General features: G+C 32.2%; 2 protein-coding genes across 3 annotated transcripts in view; one reads left to right on the forward strand and one right to left on the reverse strand.

Moving 5' to 3' along the window:
* The window catches only part of LOC124352969 (cancer-related nucleoside-triphosphatase-like), a 40,998-nt gene extending 36,279 nt beyond the window's left edge, over nucleotides 1-4,719 (reverse strand). Inside the window, exon 1 of one of the 2 annotated variants that reach the window (XM_046802728.1) lies at nucleotides 4,618-4,719. The gene's annotated coding sequence lies outside the window, so the exon portion shown is untranslated. The other variant, XM_046802729.1, reaches the window with a different exon arrangement.
* A 959-nt stretch (nucleotides 4,720-5,678) lies between these two features.
* Nucleotides 5,679-19,908, forward strand: part of LOC124354437 (probable Rho GTPase-activating protein CG5521) — a 54,149-nt gene continuing 39,919 nt past the window's right edge. Inside the window, exons 1-2 of the mRNA XM_046804887.1 lie at nucleotides 5,679-6,031; nucleotides 16,287-16,397. Of these exons, the coding sequence (XP_046660843.1) occupies nucleotides 5,926-6,031; nucleotides 16,287-16,397 (217 nt within the window). The 5' untranslated portion in view covers nucleotides 5,679-5,925. The remainder of the gene's footprint in view (nucleotides 6,032-16,286; nucleotides 16,398-19,908) is intronic.

Genomic DNA, 19,908 nt, shown 5'->3' on the forward strand with positions numbered 1-19,908 from the left:
AATCAGTTGGGAAAGATAACTTCTGATCATCTTGGAACTTGTAAGAAATATGCTGAATAAACTTCTGTGCTTTTCCCGTCACATAATATAACTGATATCATTGTGAAACTAAGGAAAGAATTTCTAACTTGGCCTGAAAAGGTTAAACTATTTTAACATCCAACTTGTTTCTTCAGAACTTTAACTTGGGTTGGTTATACTTACTGCAAATGAGAACTTCAAAGAGTGCTACAAGGAATGCTACAAGAATGCAGATCTTTCATTTTAAAGATAGGTTTTCAAATGTATTTCGTAGCCTAAGCTTATTTATCAACTGTATTTATCGATAATTTGTTAATAGTCAATCAGCAAATTGTTACATATCTTCGTTTTTGCATTGATTTCCTTACAGGATTTTTAGTGATCACTTCAACAGAACAAAAGACATTGCAATTTTTGCATCAACATAAATCTATGAACCAAATTCAGAAAAATGACTTGGTGAATTAAAGAACACGGTACTTTGGGATTATACCGACCACACCAGTATGAAGAACACAAAAATATAAATTTATAGAAACAAACATGATAGAACGAAAAAACAACTCTTTAATTACAAAATTACATCAATCAACCAGCATTTCCAGGTATTGTGATCGGTATTGTTGTCGCTGTTATCTTATCTTTCTCGAGAATCCCGATTACGGCAGGCCACGCGGCATCACATGATTATTTAAGTTTTTTGCTCGGTACATAATTGCCTTTCCATTACAATTCAATTTATATTTCTGATCAGCCCCTCTAGAATTTGATATTTTACTGATAGGTACTATCTCGAGGGATGTTTTTCTGTCGTTGACATCAGCGCGGGCTTCAGCAGCACCTTTGCCGGAGGCACTCGCATTTTGGGTGGCGGAGTGTGATCAAGAATAAAAACAAGTTTTGTGTGTTTTTTCAATAAAGAGTTTAGTTTTTGTTTGGTAATGTTTGTTTTTGTTGAATTTTTGTGTTTAGAGAAATGTAGGAGACTCTGCAATCACGTTATCTACTAGACCGCTCGACTTTGACCTCTGTCTGAGGATGGGGAGGGGTTTGCGATAAGACAATTCCTGTTTTATATTGACGAAATATTGTTCTACGCTAATCTAGTAATCAGTAGGAGCAAAATGTCAAATAATGATTCATGTCTGGGTGTGGTCGGTATAATCCCAAAGTACCAAGAACACAATAATAGAGAGAACCTTTTTGATGAACACCTAATTATATTTTGCACAAATCTCTCATATACACAGAAGAACAAGGAATGGCTTAACATAAAAGTGTGATCAATGTATTGTCAACAACTAGGCCTATAAAGAATATTAATTTGAGTAATTACAATGTAATATATATTACAATTTTAGTAATAAATGTATTTATTATGAAAATGTTTGACATTATTCTTTAGAAACCTACTCTATTAGCTCAGTAACTATATAACTTTCAATTATTTGTAATTAGTATACATATCTAACCATGTTTTCTTTTAATAAAATATATGTTATAGTTCTTGGCCTCTCAGCCTCCTAAAATCTTTTCGTTTGGCCTTGAACAAATAAGTTTGGAAACACCTACTCTAACATTTACAGCACTACGGCTATTTCCCAAAGTAATCTGCATTAAGTAATGGCTGTTTTTCCATGAATTTAAGTAATTTAAAGTGTTTGGCAAAATATCTATTGAACAGTAACCATAAAACAGATTTTCTTTTTTTCTTGGTAACTCAATACAATAAAGAATGTAACTCATATCCTACTTACAAAAAGGTTGATAACTCATGTGTCAAAAATCTAACATTAATAATCAGGATTTGATGTTGCTAAAAAACCACTTTAAGACAAAATTAGTTTAAATCATCAACATAATATATAACATTAGTAAAACAATGTTTTTTTAGCTGAAAAATTTCCTGATCGATATATATATATATATATATATATATATATATATATATATAATTTCAATAAACATTGAATCACAAAAAGTACTTGCTCCGCCGGGAGTCGAACCCGGATCTCTCACTTGCCGGGTGAATGTGCTACCATTACACCACAGAGCGCTTACTTTTTCCGATTCAATTATTTTGTATTTGGCCGTATCTGTCACATTTTATACAAGTTTGACAGGTATTTGGTCTTCCGATCATATGTTAGTTTGCTTATTTAAACGCATATGTATATGACCTGTTTTGCTATTACACCTCTGAAGTTATCTGATTTATAAATAGTGGTATTGTAATATTGCATAAATATTTAATTTATAATATATGTATATGCCATTTATTCAACTTGCTGTACACTGTACTTTAGAGAAGCCAAATTTATTTGTAATAACAAAACAGTTAAAGTACAAAAAAAAAAAGTTATTTAATGAGGTATTCTATTTTAAATTAAATTACAATTTTTACATTTTATAATTAAAATTGCAAATAATGTTTATGCAAATAAAAATTGCAAGTGTAGAATAATTAAGTCAAATCAACAGCTTAAAGATTTGCTCAAATCTTTTAATTTCAACTGGCTTTTAATTTCACCGACTTGTGTAATGGCAACGTCGAATACTGCCACTGATAAAGTAATAACACACATACTTAATGGCTCGTTGCTGAATACAGCTATATCCAAACCGTTACGTATAGGAGGTCATAATCTGAGAATTTTCAATGAGTCAAGAGTCTTACAACTTTGTCTCCAACCCTATAATACGGTATTCTTGGACAAATTTTATGACACACTATTAAAAAATGTTATACAGGGTGATTCATGAAGATATGCAGAAACTGTGGGAGTTCATTCTAGATATAAAAATAATGAGAAAAGTTTATATAAACATGGATCTAGAAATACTTTGTTAGCACGTTACGGCTAACAAAAGATTTCACCCAGACCAACGATTAAAAATTGTGATTTTTCACTCCATTTTACACGGGTTTCCTCAAAAACTACTTAACAACTAAATTATTTCACAGGATTGCCAACACAACCACATTTTAAGAAAAATTAGGTTTTTAATTATATAGATATTTAAAACAACTCTTTATAATTTGGTAGGTACGCTAAACGTATTAGCTTTAATAACATTGCGATGACTATTCTCGTTAATGCAATCACAACTACCATTTTTGCAATGGTCTAATGGTTTGCATCACACAGTTGTGAGTTGTAGAGCTTCCAGAAATAAAGATAATTTAGACCACTTACAAATTTGGAATTCATGTTTACCAAATGAAAATTTAAATTATTTAACTCTTACTCTTCTCCAAATACAATGTTAAACTCCAGTGACTGCCATGTTTAATTAAAATTTGTGCTGTCCTTTTAAGAAACATAGCTCTTAATTCAGATCCCACTACATTTTTTAATACTATTCTTGGTCACAGGGATGCCCTACAGACCGGCCAGGTTGGGTTTGTGGTTTCACATGTGCAAGTATACCATAAATTATTTATTGTATCTATTTCTTACTTATTTAAATTCGTGTTTGTTTTATTAAATGTTATTTTACGTGTTTTTACCTTCCGTTAACTTTTACGTTTTTACACACGTTATGAAGGGACTTTCATCATTCTGAAACATGTAGGTTAACATGAAATCTACATAAAACTGTCAACTGTTGTCAAGTTTTGGTACTATATAATTGCCTTTAAAGTATGCAATAAACTGGTATCTGGACATGTCTTATCTAAAAGTTAAAATTTATCATTTGGCTTTTAGGGAACCTGTATGCTTTAATGATGTCTCACTATGTAGTATTTCCATACATATCCCAAGGAATTTGTCTGTGTGGCAGTTGAGCCATACCTAACTTGGAAATAGTAGCCTGCTAATTCAGATTGTATAAAACATCAGTTCGAATCATCATGAAATTAAACTATGACAGAGCTAACTGATTTTTTTTTTTTTTTGTTTCAGAAAGCTAACCTGATCTCGCTAACTCTGCCCAGCTTGTATTTATTAGATACACACTTTTCTTTTGATTGTAGTGTATACTGACACAGGGCAGTGATATACACTAAGACAGCAGTGATAAGACAGCTTGAAAGTGTTCTCACATCAAACAGCATTTGAATCCCTCCTTCGTCAGGCTGGGATCAAACTCAAGTTTTCCTAAAGCATTTAAATTTGAAACCAATACAAAAAAGTTCAAGCCCTTATTAAAACATGATCTGATGCCCTACTATTTACTCAGTTTGTGAGTTCAACAAACACAATTTATTGAGATTAACATTCAGCAGTGTTATAATCCTGGAGGTTGATCACATATTATGTATTGGAAATTGTACATGGTTTGTAAATAGATCTGTCTGCATGCAAATGAAGCATGAAAAGCCGAGTAACTATTTAGTTTTAAGCTAAATACGTTAAAAATTTGTAACTATTACTATTAACAATTTGCAATTCCAGTATCATAATAACTCAACGTAATAGTAAATCTTTACCTTCCCAACAGTTTTTTTCTTACAAAATATAACACATTAGATTTTATTCTACATCAAAGCCAGTAAAATTAGACCGTTTATTGTAGACTATAAATGAACTAATTAACGGTTGTTATAAAATGTATAATGTTTTATTGCAAAATTAATCTGAAAACTCTAACCTCACTCTTCGCCACCAACCAATCAGCCTCTTCGTATCACCATAACAGTTCAACTCTTGAAATTTTGACAAAGCTGACGAAATCTTACACCAAAGTGAAAGTATCCAAACGCATTATTTACTCTTTGCTTAAGGTTGATATATTTATATGAACATTTTATGAGAGTCGTAGAAAGTAGTATTAGGTGGATATAATAATCGAGGCGCCGCTTATGAAGCTTTATTATTTTGTAAAAGGATAATAGGTGTATATAATAATTAAAGACAATATATGAGAAAGCTGAGTTAGAAGGATCATATCGTTGTGAGTGACTAACATTTCAAAATGAGAAAAAAGTTCATGTAGAAAGTAAAAATGAAAATTATTTGTTTATCATATAATGTTATATGACAAATATCGTATACTTCCAGTTTAACTCCTGTTCTATATTATTCCCAGTTCCCATCAGTTCATTACTATATGGTAGGACATGTCCAGAAAGCAAAACTTAATGCGATATTTTGTCAACGTTAACTCAATATTGAGCGTATCCGTGTGGGTTAAAAAGATCAGACATCTTTATTGTCATATGTTAATTTGTATTAATATTTTTTAAATGGGCCGGCAGAAAATAAAATTAAGAAATAGGCTAGCCTATATACTGTTGCCTTGTACGTCTGTTAAATAATGCCTATTAATAATATTATTTTATTTTCAATAACAAGCTATTTATCAACCAACACAGGATTTTCATATCGAGTAAGAGCAGATATATCAATAAATATAAACTTATAAAACTAAACAATTAATTACAAAATATACTGAGATAATAGCAATAATATTCTCTGTCAAATGGGTATGATACATACATGAAAATCTCAGAAACAGCAATTTAATTGGAAGAGAGGAGATACTAAAATACACCGTTGTTTTCAATATGTGATATTATTTATGTTTTAACAATAATTGATTTATTGTATTATCAAGAAGTAATTGAATTTACAGTACATTTTGATCAGCCGATTAAGCAGCCCGTGCAAAATAACGTCGCAACGCAAGAAAGAAGAAAAATAGAGCAGACAATCATCACAGACTGAGACAGTGAGTGAGACAGATGAAAGAAAATGGTGAATAAACAAGGGGTTTGGCCACAACATATTTTAGTGTTAACGCATTAGAAAAGTGTCAATATTTTTAACTAACGACGTTAGATTTTTGTCCATCTAAAAAATGTAGTCATAACATTACATATATTTATTCGAGAGTTTGTATGTTCAGATTTTAAACTTAACGTGATTTGTATATGTTGGGGTTATAAAAGATTAAAAAATGTTTAGTAAGAAACTTCATGCTGACGTGAAGAAATCAACCCAGAAAATACAAGATGTTAAGAAAGAGTCGCCTACTAGATTCAAGCATTTAAGAATAATTTTAGGTATGTAACTATTTTTTACTTATAAGTCTAAGTTTACTTATCTAGTCCATGGTTTTGATAGACCCTATCCTGGTTTTTATTATTTTGACACACCATAGTTTGTAAGAACCCTTAGTGTTCACTCTTTATTCATATCCTACTTAACAGATAAGTACTAGTTTACTGTATAATTTATTTTACGTAATTGTAACCCCACTATATCATATTTATTTATAAATATGTTCAAATATAGGCCTAAGTTTACCTACATACTTTTGTGAAAAAACTTGTAACTAAAAAGGTCTACATCACAATGAGATAAGTCCAAACATGCTGATAAGAAACATATAATTAGAATTATTAGTGATGTTTGTACATTGCTTTGATAGACTCTAAAACATTTGCTTATATTTCCATTGTAATTAGTTTAATTTTATACAATCAAGGAATAAATAAGTGAGTGATGATGATATATCAGACAAAAAGTTTGAGAGGGTGCTACAAGTAGCTTGATGTATGTACTAATGTAAACATTAGAAGTCAAATAAATGAACCCTTGGGATACAATTTTGGATATTCGCCTTGAGTAAAATAAATTGATTTTTAATTTGTTGCTTTGGGGCATTTGTGTTTATTTTTATAGAGTTTATAGGAAATTATGTGGAATAGAATTATTTGGCTGTATAGGCTAAGGCTGGTTATGTTAACATTGGCTAGGCTAGGTAACCTACCATATTTTTACCTTTACAGGAGAGAAGCCTATCCCCTTTTAAGTCTTGCTTTTCCCACCCTTATGGACTACTGGCATGTGTGAGGAGCTTATCAATGAGAATAAGGAGGAGAGTCAATACAGTATAAGGTTGATGGTACTGATAAAAAGAGCTACCCATTCATAAACCAGATTTGAACTTGCACTATCTCTAACACAGATCTAACACCTTAAATTGCTTGACAGGAAAAACTTTACAATGGCATCAAAGGGATATTTTCACCCACCACAATCCTAAACATTAAACTTTCAAACTTATTGAGACCAAAATGGTGTGATGGATTTCATCATGACAGCTTGTTTCCATGATAAATAGCTTTTAATTTAGTATAAACACCCAAACATATTGTACATGTGTTTCACTTTTCTCCTTTTTATATTATATTCAATACAATATCATAGACAGACAAAAAGTAAGGTAATTCTAAGCAATATATGGGTCAACCTCGATTTTTCTCATATTACAATATAATGTTCCAATAGTCAATTAGAAAAGGAAATGAGTAGAATTTCTTGCCGGAAAGCAGTTATAGGGAGCAGGCAACCGCCAGACGGTCATATATTGCTTAGAGTTACCTATTAGTGATCAGGGGCACTGACGTGATCTGGGCTTCAAATTTGGAACTACTCGAGTTAATTTTTTTTCCAAAAGAGCAAGCAGCGCGAAGCGCTGCGCAGCGGGCAGGCATCGTGCGTGACCCTTTTTTTTTATTAAAAATTTCTGATAAATTGTTATTACATATTACAATATAATGTAGGTAATGTATGTAAAACAATTTTAAACACATAATTACATGCTGGAAAGCAAAGTAAACCAATAATCCGCCCAATACAAAATCTCCGTAAAAATCTGGTAAAGGAATCTGTGTCATTCCTTTGGCCTGAATCAATTCAGTATATACGAAGATCACGCACGATGCTTGCCCGCTGCGCTGCGCTTCGCGCTGCTTGCTCTTTTAGAAAAAAAATTAACTCGAGTAGTTCCAAATTTGAAGCCCAGATCACGTCAGTGCCCCTGATCACTAATAGGTAATTCTCGCGGTTACCTGCTCCCTATAACTGCTTTCCAGCAAGAAATTCTAGTCATTTCCTTTTCTAATTGACTATTGGAACATTATATTGTAATATGAGTTGCCTGCTCCCTATAACTGCTTTCCGGCAAGAAATTCTATTCATTTCCTTTTCTAATTGACTATTGGAACATTATATTGTAATATGAGAAAAATCGAGGTTGACCCATATATTGCTTAGAATTACCAAAAGTAAGATAAATTTAAACTAAATGAATCGGAGTAAATTTGTTTAATTTAAATTGTATTTATCTTTATAACTAATAAGAAACATATTCTGTACCATACAAAACGTATTTGATTTTCTACTATACACAGAAATCTGACAATACAGTTACAAAATCTAAGTAAAAACAATAATGTGTATATTTCTTCTTTCCTCTCATAGGTTACTCATTTTGTTTCTGTCATCAACTACGCTTTCAAAATCAGTTTAAACAAAAAAAAGTTATAAACAAATGTTTGAACTTGACATGTTGAGGAAACAGTCTTGGGTAGCGTATGGTAAGCGGACCCAGTTTTTATATTGATTAATACAATTATTGATACCTAATATTTATATATCAAATACACGTCTATAAATCATATCTATAGTCATAATAACAGTCGTATTTGAAATTAATATAATACACATAGTATCAATCTCATAAATAATAAATAAGATATAACGATTAAACAAACAATTAAAAATGGAAATAGGAAAAAGTTATAAATAATAATGAAATCATAACAAACATTTATAACAGAAAATACAAAATAGTATGCATAATTATTTATATGTTTTCTCCTGGATAGCAATGATTAACCACTTTCGAGAAGTTGTTGAAGTATCTTCTCTAGAAAACCATACATCTCTTGTGTACAAATACTCACAGAGATGATCTACAAGAAAGTCGGCTGATATGGCCCTTTTTAAACTTCCTTTCACGGTCCTCCATGAGCTTTCAACTGTGTGTTATTATCTATATAAGAAAAATACGTTTACTATGTGAAAAATTGTTGATACAAGTTAGTTAAATTGTTCAAAAATCAATATCATTTGGTTATATCAAAAGTTATAATTAAGTAATATCATTTTTCAGTATCAGTAAAAAATATCGGGTCCGCTTATTGTACTCTACCCACAGTCTCATTTTCACACTCTCCCAACATTATTTCTTCTTCTTCTTCTAAGGAGTTGACTATTGTCATGCACTTATGGCTCAAGGGCCTTTTGCACACCCTGGAAATATACCATGAGGCCAGCCAGTTTACAGTTTCAGCAGTTCTACAATCCACTGGAAACAACCAATCAGGTCCTCTTAGGGAAATTCACCACCCTTGTCCAAACTACTATAATAATAATAATTCTTTATATTGCAGTATAAACAATTAACAAAATTGCGTTGCAAGCGTCATTTCAACATTTTGATTTAAAAAATCTATAAACTAAAAACCTATCTTATCATAGGAACAGTTTAATTCCACATACTCATGTGTGAACCTAACAATATATTGTATTTTTTAATGTTTTTGGATATCAGAAAATGGATAAATAGAATAATAATAATAAAATATTAATTTTCATCCCAGCGGCCCATCGTAAACTCATCAACTGAGTAAAATGCCTTTGACAACAAAAAGTGTCTTAATCGAGATTTGAATTGTTTGGGTTCATTAATTCGTTTGAGATCTCCAGGGAGCTTATTGATTAACTTGACACCCATTTGAGATGGCAAGTGTTCGAACATAGCTGTTCTATGCTGTTCTGTCCTGAAATTGTTCCTGCCTTTGGTCTCGTACTGATGGACGTCCCTGCCCCTGAACCAGTTCACATTTGGAATCGGCAGTACAGGGCAACGTCGAGAATATAGAGGCTGGGTAAGGTTAGAAATCCAAGCTCCCTGAAGGCAATTTTACAAACGACTCTCTGGTTTTAATTTCAAAATTATTCGAACAGCTTTCTTTTGTGTTCTAAATACTCTGTCAAATTTGTATTTACAACAGCTGCCCCATAGCCTCAAACCGTAGGTCAAATGTGGATGTACTATGCCAAAGTAGGCAGTTTTCAGTACATCAAACGAGCAGAAATTTTGCTAGATTGCGTAAGACATAAGTGCCTGAGGCAACCTTTTGAGCAAACTCTGTCAATGTGATCGCTTCAGTCAGTCCCCTGTCCAGGTACATCCCCAGAAAACTTGGTGGATTCGGCTTCATCTAAGATAGCTTCATCCGCCATCACAATTGGTCTGTATTCGTATTCTTGTTGACGGAGACAAAAATTTTATTACGTTAGTTTTTGGCATAGTTAGTTTTTAGATTTATATTTGAAAAGTGCTCGATGCATGCGTTTAGTTCAATAAAGGCTTTGAATCTCAAGATCTTGTTTCGTACTTGATCTGATGCAGAGAGTCGTATCGTCCGCATATTGAATCACCTCTCCATTTTGAATTGATGAATTCAATCTGTTGACGTAAATGAGAAAAAGTATGGGCCCCCAAAATTGAACCCTGGGGAATACCGTACTGCATTTTTACTTTGCCTGACAGGGTGTTCGCGATCTGCACACACTGCTCTCTGCCACTGAGGTATGACGAAAGCCATTTATGCGGCTGACCCCGAACACCACATGTCCATAACTGATGCAACAATGTCCCATGATGCACACAGTCAAAGGCCTTTGAAAGGTCGAGAAATATGCTGATCACTTGTTCTCACCCCTCCAAGCCATCAACAACACAGTCAATGAGTTTTATTACAGCATCAATCGTCGATTTGTTTTTCCTGAATCCGTACTGCTCAGTAATGAGTCAGCGCTCGTTGAGGAAGGTTGTGTCTGATAAGAGCTCACGTCTCTCTTGGGGTGAGTCTTAAATTCGCGAGTGAATCAATTGTCAACCTGCCGCGCTGTGTTAATACTATTGGTTTTTGGGAGAGTTTTATTTTGGTGACTGCCACATAATTAAATTTTTTAAAATGTCTATGTGTGGGATGTGCCTGAAAACAATTACGGTTAAGCAGATAAGGTTGTCGTGCAAAGACTGTGTTAAGGATTTTCACGCAAGTTGTCTAAAAATGAGCAAGGCTGATGTAGAGTGTGTGACAGCGGATAACCTAGTGTGGAGAATGCCAACCTTGTGCTTCAGAACGGCGAAAGAGTATGAGGTTCGAGTCTCAAGCAATGGAGGGGAAACTCACCATAGAAGACGTTATGAAGAAGATTATTGAAGTGGCAGAAAGCCAAAGGGAAATGGAGAAAAACTTCAATAAGTCGTATGAAACACTCTACAGTAAAAATCGACGAGAGTACCGAAGCCGTCAAGATACAAAACTGAGGAAGTGGAAAAATGCCTCGCAATAGTTGATGGCCTAGTTAAATGAGAATAAAATACTCAGGGAGAAAATCAGTTCTCTGGAAGCACGCATCGAGGAGCAGGAGCAGTATTCAAGAAGGAACACTGTTGAAATCCATGGTATCCCACAGGAAAAAAAATGAAGACGTGGTGTCTGTCGTAAAGGAGGTGGGAAAAGCGTTGGACTTCAATATATCCAATACAATGATTGATGCCTGCCATCGTCTGGGAAAAAAGATCTGAGCCCAACAGTCCTCCGCCTGGAATAGTGCTGAAGTTTGTAAGCCGACTAGATAAAGAAGAGCTGCTAAGAAAAAGACGTGTCAAAAGTAACTTCTCGACGCGGCACATGAACCTGGAAATGGACAAGCCGGTCTATATCAACGAGGTCCCTGACACCGATGAAGAGGAAGCTCATGGCAGAGGCACGGAAGTTTAAGCGTGAGAACAATTATCAGTTCGTTTGGGTGCGGGATGGAAGGATCTTTTTACGAAAAGAGGAGACTTCTAAAGTTATTCATGTAACTTGCCAGGCTGACCTGCCAAAGGTAAATGTAAATAAATAGCTTATGTATGAAGGTTAAACTCAGTACCAGTATCTATTTCTTTTGTATGTTAATACATTAAGTGTTATTTTTTTTATTTTATTATTATTATATTATGTAGGTCAACTTTGAATAAAAAAGTATACTAGTTATTTTGTATTCAGTATTAAGTAAATATAAACATAAAATCTTTAATTATGACTAATCAACATTCTGTAAAAATAATCCATCAAAACATAAGAAGCCTTCGTAAAAAACTGTTGATCTTTTTATACTTGAAATTGAACAGAGAAATACTTTTCCCGATATAATTATTTTATCTGAAATATGGATCAACAGTAATGAAATAAATTTTTTATGAAATACCAAATTATGTTTTATATTCAAACTGTAATGATACCTACAGAGCTGGTGGCGTTATCATTTATGTTAAAAAATTCAATAACTGTTATAAATTCAACAATAGTAGAAATGCAAACAGCTGACGCATTAAAAATATCATTAAAATTATGTAACTTTGACCTTTGTATTTTGGCTCTATATAGATTATATTCATATACAATAGATTCGTTTATTAAAGAGTTTACTAATATTTTAGATGGTTTTAAAGAAGGAAAAAAGTTTTTTAGTTTGTAGGCGACATTAACATAAATATTTTGGAAAATCATTATCTTGTAGATAATTATCAAAGGTTAATGGCAGTAAAATGGTTTAGAAAGTCTTGTTAATGAACCTACAAGAATTACAGTAGATTCAGCAACATGTATAGAGATCATGTCTATGCGCGTTTATATGATAAGCGCTCGGTAAACAATCGATGTCACAACAATACACGCTGGTATCACAGACCACTCTCTGGTATGCATTTGCTCTTGGTGGGGTGGCGGAGGGGGAGAACCCGGCCCCCTCCTCCGCCCCACCGGACGGCCAGCGTATCAATTATGTGAATCTAAAGCAGCTGTTAGCCGCTGAGGATTGGTCTTGTGTTTACAATAAACTTGATCCGTCGTCAGCTTTTGATTCGTTTATTAAAACATTTAAAAATTGTATATGTTGTAGCAGAGAATCAATATTACAAAAAAATAAATTCAAGAAACTAAAACCTTGGATTAATGATACAATCTGTTACAAGATTAAAAAAAGAAATTCATTATTCAAATTAGTCAAAAATCATCCTCAAAACATTCAATTGAAAAATCATTATATACGTTTTTAGAAATAAGCTATTAGAGGAAATTAGGATATTGAAAAATGATTATTATAAAAATAAATTAGAAAGGTGTGAAGGCAATACTAAAAAACACTTGGAAAGTTTTGAATGACATTACAAACCAAAGAACAAAAAATAGCAAAACCATAGTCTTAGATGTAAATGGCAAACTTGAATATGATTCAGAGTATGTAGCAAATGAATTTAATCAGTATTTTTCTTAATGTAGTAAGTGGATTAAAATTGTCCGATAATGTTCCATCTGATTTTTTTCTAAATTAAACATAAGAAATTAACTTTATAGATAAACACCAACAAAGAACTATATTTTTAGAAACTGTATATGAGGAAGAAATCCTTGGTATAATTAATTTATTGAAAAATAATACTTCTCCAGTATAGATGAAATTAGTTCATACACTATAAAAAACTGTCGCACCAGAAATAGTCACACTATTCTCTCATATTTGATCAATTTTAGTTTTCAAAAAGGAATTTTTCCAACACAATTAAAAAAAACAGGCCGTTGTAATTCCTATATATAAAGGTGGACTAAGCAGTACGTGTAATAGCTATCGCCCAATCTCATTGCTTTCTTGTTTCTCAAAAATCTATGAAAAACTCATGAAAAAGAAAATTGTTAATTTTTTAAATAAGACCCGATTTTTTTTAGTAAAAATCAATTTGGCTTCAGAGAAAATATGAATACCGAAAGCGCTCTATTTAATTTTACCAAAAAATGTATACAATGGGCCTAAATTCAAGTAAATGTATAAGTGGTTTATTCTTAGATATAAAAAAAGCATTCGACACTGTAGATCATACAATTTTATTAAAAAAAACTTTATAGGTGTGGTATTCGAGGAATAGCTTATTCTTGGTTTGAAAGTTATTTACGGGATAGGTATCAGTGTGTCAGAATGCACTCCACATATAGTGAAATGGGTAAAATCTTATATGGCGTGCCCCAAGGGTCAGTATTGGGAGCAATCCTTTTCATTATATATATAAATGATCTATGCGATGCCAGATTTCAAGGAACACTAACATCATTTGCTGATGATACAGCCCTTAGCTATGTCAAAGATAGCTGGACTGATATCCACGTTGCTATGAGCAAAGATCTAGAAATAATTCAGTGGTGGTTCACAATGAACCATATGCTTTTAAGTACGGAAAAAACAAAATATGTCAATTTTCAGTCTCAGAAAAAATGACATTATATTTGAACCTGTTTTCTATAGATGTGCTGACTGTATTTTGAAATCAAGCCAAATCAATAATTGCTTAACAATGGATTGTTCAACGATACAAAAATCGGATATTATAAAATATTTGGGAATTCATATGGATAGTGAATTTAATTGGAAAAAATTCACATATCGAAAATTACAAAAAAAACTCAATAATATTATATAAGAATTTTTTATTTTTTAAGAAACATTTGCAATTTAAAAATACTTAGAATGTTATATTTTGCGCTTGTACAAAGTCGAATTGAATACGGCATATTTCTTTGGGGAAGTGCGTATGATTCAAATTTAAACTCATTACTTATGCAGCAAAAGCACTTTGTCAGATTAATAACCCACAGTCATATATTTGAACACTCACGACCATTATTTAATCAGCTTAGGATTTTCCCTATCAAGATGTTATTTATATATAATGTATTAAAACAATACTATGATTTGATAAATACTACCAACTTAGAAGCAAATGAATACAGCTTAAAACTAAGAAATTCAGGAAATATAAGAGTTCCAAAACCAAACAATACTTTTTTTACTAAATCAATTCATTTTTTATGTCACCGTGGATTTTTAATAAATTACCTAACAATATAAAAAAACTCAAATAACAAATTAAGTATTTTTAAAAAAATTGGGAAGGTGGTTGTTTGAACTAGAGGATATAAATTCAATTTTATATATTCAGACATAGTAACTGGTTTTTTTTTACCTCACGGCCCATATTTATATATATTTTCAAATAATTTGAAAAATCTAATCTAACTCAAACAAGCAGGTTTGATTATAACTATTATTATATTATGTTTTTGATTAAATAATATATTAATTTATATCCTCAAGAGAGATCTAAATTGTTAAATTAAGTTGTTTGCTGATGTTTTTTTATGTGTTAAAATATAATAAGGAACCTCCAAACAGGCTTAGCCTTGGAGGCCCTATATTTTCTCATTTATTGTATAGTATAGGCCTAAGCGCATTTAGATGTAGGTTATATTTTAACTATAAATTTAGTTTTATAGGTATTTTGAAGAAGTAATTTTTTATTTCCAGTCTTTTGTAATGGTGCAGTCAGACCTGGCAAGATTTAGGAAATTATAACCCCATTATATTAACTTACCGTTACGTACTGATGTATGTATGTAGCCTGTAAGAAAATGAGAAAATAAATCATTCTTTATTCTTATTCTTTATTCTTAAGAATTTCAAACTGTTCAAGAAAACCTTCAAGCCTTCTAATGAAAACCTTTTTCGAAAATTTTGCTCATGACAGGAAGAATGGATACAGGACGGGTAATTACTTGCGATGCATGGATCATCCTTTTTAAAAGATCGGAACCACTCTTGCTGTCATCAAAGCTGAAGGGAAAACGCCTTGGGCGAAGGACAGATTTAATCAATTTAGTAAGTGGTGTCAAAATGTGCTTGAAGCAACGCTTGATCAGCCACACGGACATTCCGTTGATGTCGCTGGACTTCTTCGGCTTGAGGTCTCTCAAGACGACTGCCATCTCCACCTCCCCCACAGGAAAACAGAACCATGGAAGAGACCGGTCTCACTACTACTAAAGATGGTGTAGCGTTCCCTTGTTATTTATTGACAATCAAAGAGCAGGTTCTTAGCAGTTGGCTCCTGCCCATCACATAATCTACAGAGTGGATCTCCCCCTTGCTTCGGCAGTACATATACTAAAATTAGAATGATATACAGAGGATTAGCATGGCTCCTTCGCAACATTATGGAGATCGATTGTTTTAAATACACTGAAATAACATCAATAATATTAACATGTTCTCAACAACCGAAATGATCATAGGTTTTAAAATTACAGTGTAATGTCAACCAAAATTTAAAAATGCCAGTTAATTTCTGTGTTCTTTATGACATATATTTTTAATACGTACATATGTATTTGCTAACTTATAAAGCCTATTAATACTAATAACAAATAGTAGATAGGGACAGAGTGGCTTCTTTCTCTCTGTAACATTGCTTCCTTTTAGGAGCCATCTGAGATCTCTGGTATCTAGTGGAGTTTTTTAGTTTGAACTATTATAATTATGAAGAATAAGTGTATGTAAAAACACTTTTGTTTACAGAAAATGTGGACCTGGAAGAAGCCAAAGTCTTCTTTGATGCAAACTTCAGTCACATTTACTACATATTTTATGATAACTTCATCATCGCTGAGACAAATTTGAGGCAGAAAGGTAAATAACTTACTGATAAACATTTTTAAGTATTGTCTCGTGAAATATTGGTGTGTGATCGATCTATAAGTTTGTATATGATGTATGGGATGCTGTAGGTAAAGAATGTATATTTGCAACCTGTTTAGAATTTGTCTTGAGTTTTCTCTTTTCATATGAGATTATCCTTTTTTTTAGAGAAGTTAATTTTTTTCTATATCTATGATTCTTCTCTTTTTACTGATTTTATAACCGTTTATCTTCTAACTCTCACATCTGTCTTACAACATTTTTTGCTCTACTTTATAAGTTACTATTCAACAATTAAATCAATCTGTTAAAAATGAGTAAAACTATAAAAGACTTTTTATGTTTGCGATACTGTCTTAAATATTTTAACAGTTTTGATTTAAGCTAATAATCTTTTCTGTTATTGAACTTGTACCATGTGTTGAAGTGAAAAGATGGTTGTATCTAAATACAACACTTATTAGTAAATTTTAGTATATTTCCAGTTAATGTAGTATTTTATATTCATTTCAAATCAGCAACTAATATTGAAATTAGTAGAATATGGTTTACCTTTCAGTAACTTTATTGCCATCTAACAGAATAAGAGTGTAATATAAATTGTTTGCAATTCAATTTTTATTCACTTTATGTAATACATACCCACAATCCAAATATATACTTTAATATCTTGTTAAAATTGTGTAAATATTTTATTAGTAAATTCTAAATGAAAAAGGCAACTTGTATTTCAAATATACATAATTTGTCATACTTATATACAATTTTTCTTTTAGAACAGTATTACAAATTTTAATTTAAATATATATCTGTTTTTTTTTTTTTTTTTTAATAATCATGTATACAATATTCAAAACGTATATGACCAATGCATTTTCAAAATGCTTGATGCTAACAGATATATGTAGCATTTATTAACACATTCACTGCAATAAATGCTAATTTGCATTTTGTGATGCCGTGGCGAATACAGAAGACGCCATTTGGCATTTGGAGCGGAAGTTGCTTCCCAACGGTTCAACGTTATCATTTTGTCTGGGTCAACAACTGATCTCGAGTAGCCTAGTGACGATCTGGAACATTATCCTGTGCGTTTTATTTTCTTGTATGCATTTCATAGTTTAACAAAATTATTAACAATAAGAACCACATGCCACGTGATTCTAAAAAAACTAACAATTAGTGATATCGATAGGAAGGATAGTACCTACTTTTGGCAGGCTTGGAAAGATAAGCCAGATTTATGCCTCAACGTGTTTTAAATTTTAACCCTTTGGGTGCCAAGGGCCGATATTATCGGCTCACTATATTTAACCAAAGCGTGCCGAGAGCCGATATTTTCGGCCCGTTACGTTTAACCGAAGTGTGCCGAGAGCCGATGTTTTCGGCCCATTACGTTTAACCGAAGTGTGCCGCGGGCCGATATTTTCGGCTTTGCTATTATATTATTTTTTTTAATTATATAGTAAGCGAATCTTCATAACAGATACATCAAACGAAAGGGGAAGAGTTACTTAACAAATTAATATATAATTTGTCGGACAGGATATATATATAAAACGGTCCAGGACAGTATGTGTCAAGTGCACCCGGGGTTGCCACCTTGACTGTCTCCCCCGCCACGAGTGTAAATAGACTGAACGTTTATGTAACAATGTATATATTGTATATAGAGACATTTCTTTGCATAGTTTTTTATAGACTTAGTAACATTTTTCAATAGGCCTATGCTATAGACTATAGGCACTAAAAAATAGTGAGTGATTGAAGATTGGACTTTTTCTGACTTTCAATAACTGAGGGTGAGTAAAAGCAAATAATATAAAAAATAGGCTGTTTGTCATGATTTTATTTTTTGTGAACATGCATTAGGGTTCTAACCAATGTTTTTCAACCATCTCAATGCTAGTTTAATAAATATAGTTTTGTTTAGAAAAGCCCTTACAATAACATTCACTTACATTACATAGTCAATATTTTAGCATTTTAGTCCAAATGTAAAGTTTTATCAAAAATTTTATAAAACTTTTATTTCTCAATATTTCTTTCTGAAATTTTCTATATTGGTTCATAATTATACGTACTAATGTAAAATGTAACATATGTTTACATATATAGTAAAATAATATAAGTTTTCTAATTAAAAAAAAAAATAAATAAAAATTTTGATTGGAGTTATACAATTTTTAGTCTTACATAACAAAATAGCTGTTTTGTGCTTGGCACACTTGGCTGTTATAGGCCATTTACCACTGGCACTCAGGAAACACCCACAGCTCACATGCATGGCATTACTCAAAACGAATCTTGAAATTTGCTTGGCATCCAAAGGGTTAAAGCGTATCTTGAGAATTATATTTACATAAAAGTTTGTGTATATTAGTAATTTAAGGACTACTGCAACACAAACTGTATTCAGTATGTATTTTTACAACTTGTCAATGTTTTAACTGTCAGTAGTGAATGTGTCAATAACTTGTTTATAAACAGGTTTATTAGGTTTATTTATTCCAAGGTAGTACAATTAACCAAGTTTTCCTGTCTGGTATTGTGACTTCTGAAGTTTTATTTATCAACATGAAACTCACACATCTTCTTTTATCTGAGCTAAGGAATGAATTTGTAAACAAGGAAGATAAAATAAATGTGTAACACTCAAAAGTAGTGAGGTTATTAAGATTCAAAATCACCAGAGTAATAAATAAATAATAATAGCCTTATCTACTCTTGAAACCCTCTTTTGCGAGAAACAAGTTTTCCAGGGGTTAAAGAATATGGATATTAAAAAAACACAAGGATTTAGTACGTTTTAAAGTATAAGGGTTATATTCATGCACTCACTTGCTTTCTTGTCAAATACATATAGATCTTGTCAGTCAGGCATATAGGTTTTCGGTATGTTTATTCTACAGCAGCCTTTATTGCTATGTAGCTACCTTTGCTAAGTCATTTAATATTCATGTTCTTATTTTTGTATACTAACAATAATTTCTTCAGTTTTTTTCTTATTTATCTTTAACCTATTGGTAACACACCAGAGATAAGATTTTGCCAAGACATGAATCTTTTTCTGTATAACAAAATTAAGACTTTTATTGCTGTCCGAAATTTGATACTATCTTTGGTACTTTGGGATTATACCGACCACACCAGTATGAAGAATACAAAAATATAAATTTATAGAAACAAACATGATAGAACGAAAAAACAACTGTTTAATTATAAAATTACAAACTTACAAGTGTTTCCAGGTATTGTGATCGGTATCGTTGTCACTGTTATCTTATCTTTCTCGAGAATCCCGATTACGGCCGCGCGGCATCACATGATTTGCACGGTACATAATTGCCTTTCCATTACAATTCAATTTATATTTCTGATCAGCCCCTCTAGAATTTGATATTTTACTGATAGGTACTATCTCGAGGGATGTTTTTCTTTCGTCGACATCAGCGCGGGGCAGCACCAAAGGCCGGAGGCACTCGCATTTTGGGTGGCGGAG

The sequence above is a fragment of the Homalodisca vitripennis genome, chromosome 1, assembly GCF_021130785.1.
Source record: "Homalodisca vitripennis isolate AUS2020 chromosome 1, UT_GWSS_2.1, whole genome shotgun sequence".
Taxonomy (NCBI): domain Eukaryota; kingdom Metazoa; phylum Arthropoda; class Insecta; order Hemiptera; family Cicadellidae; genus Homalodisca; species Homalodisca vitripennis.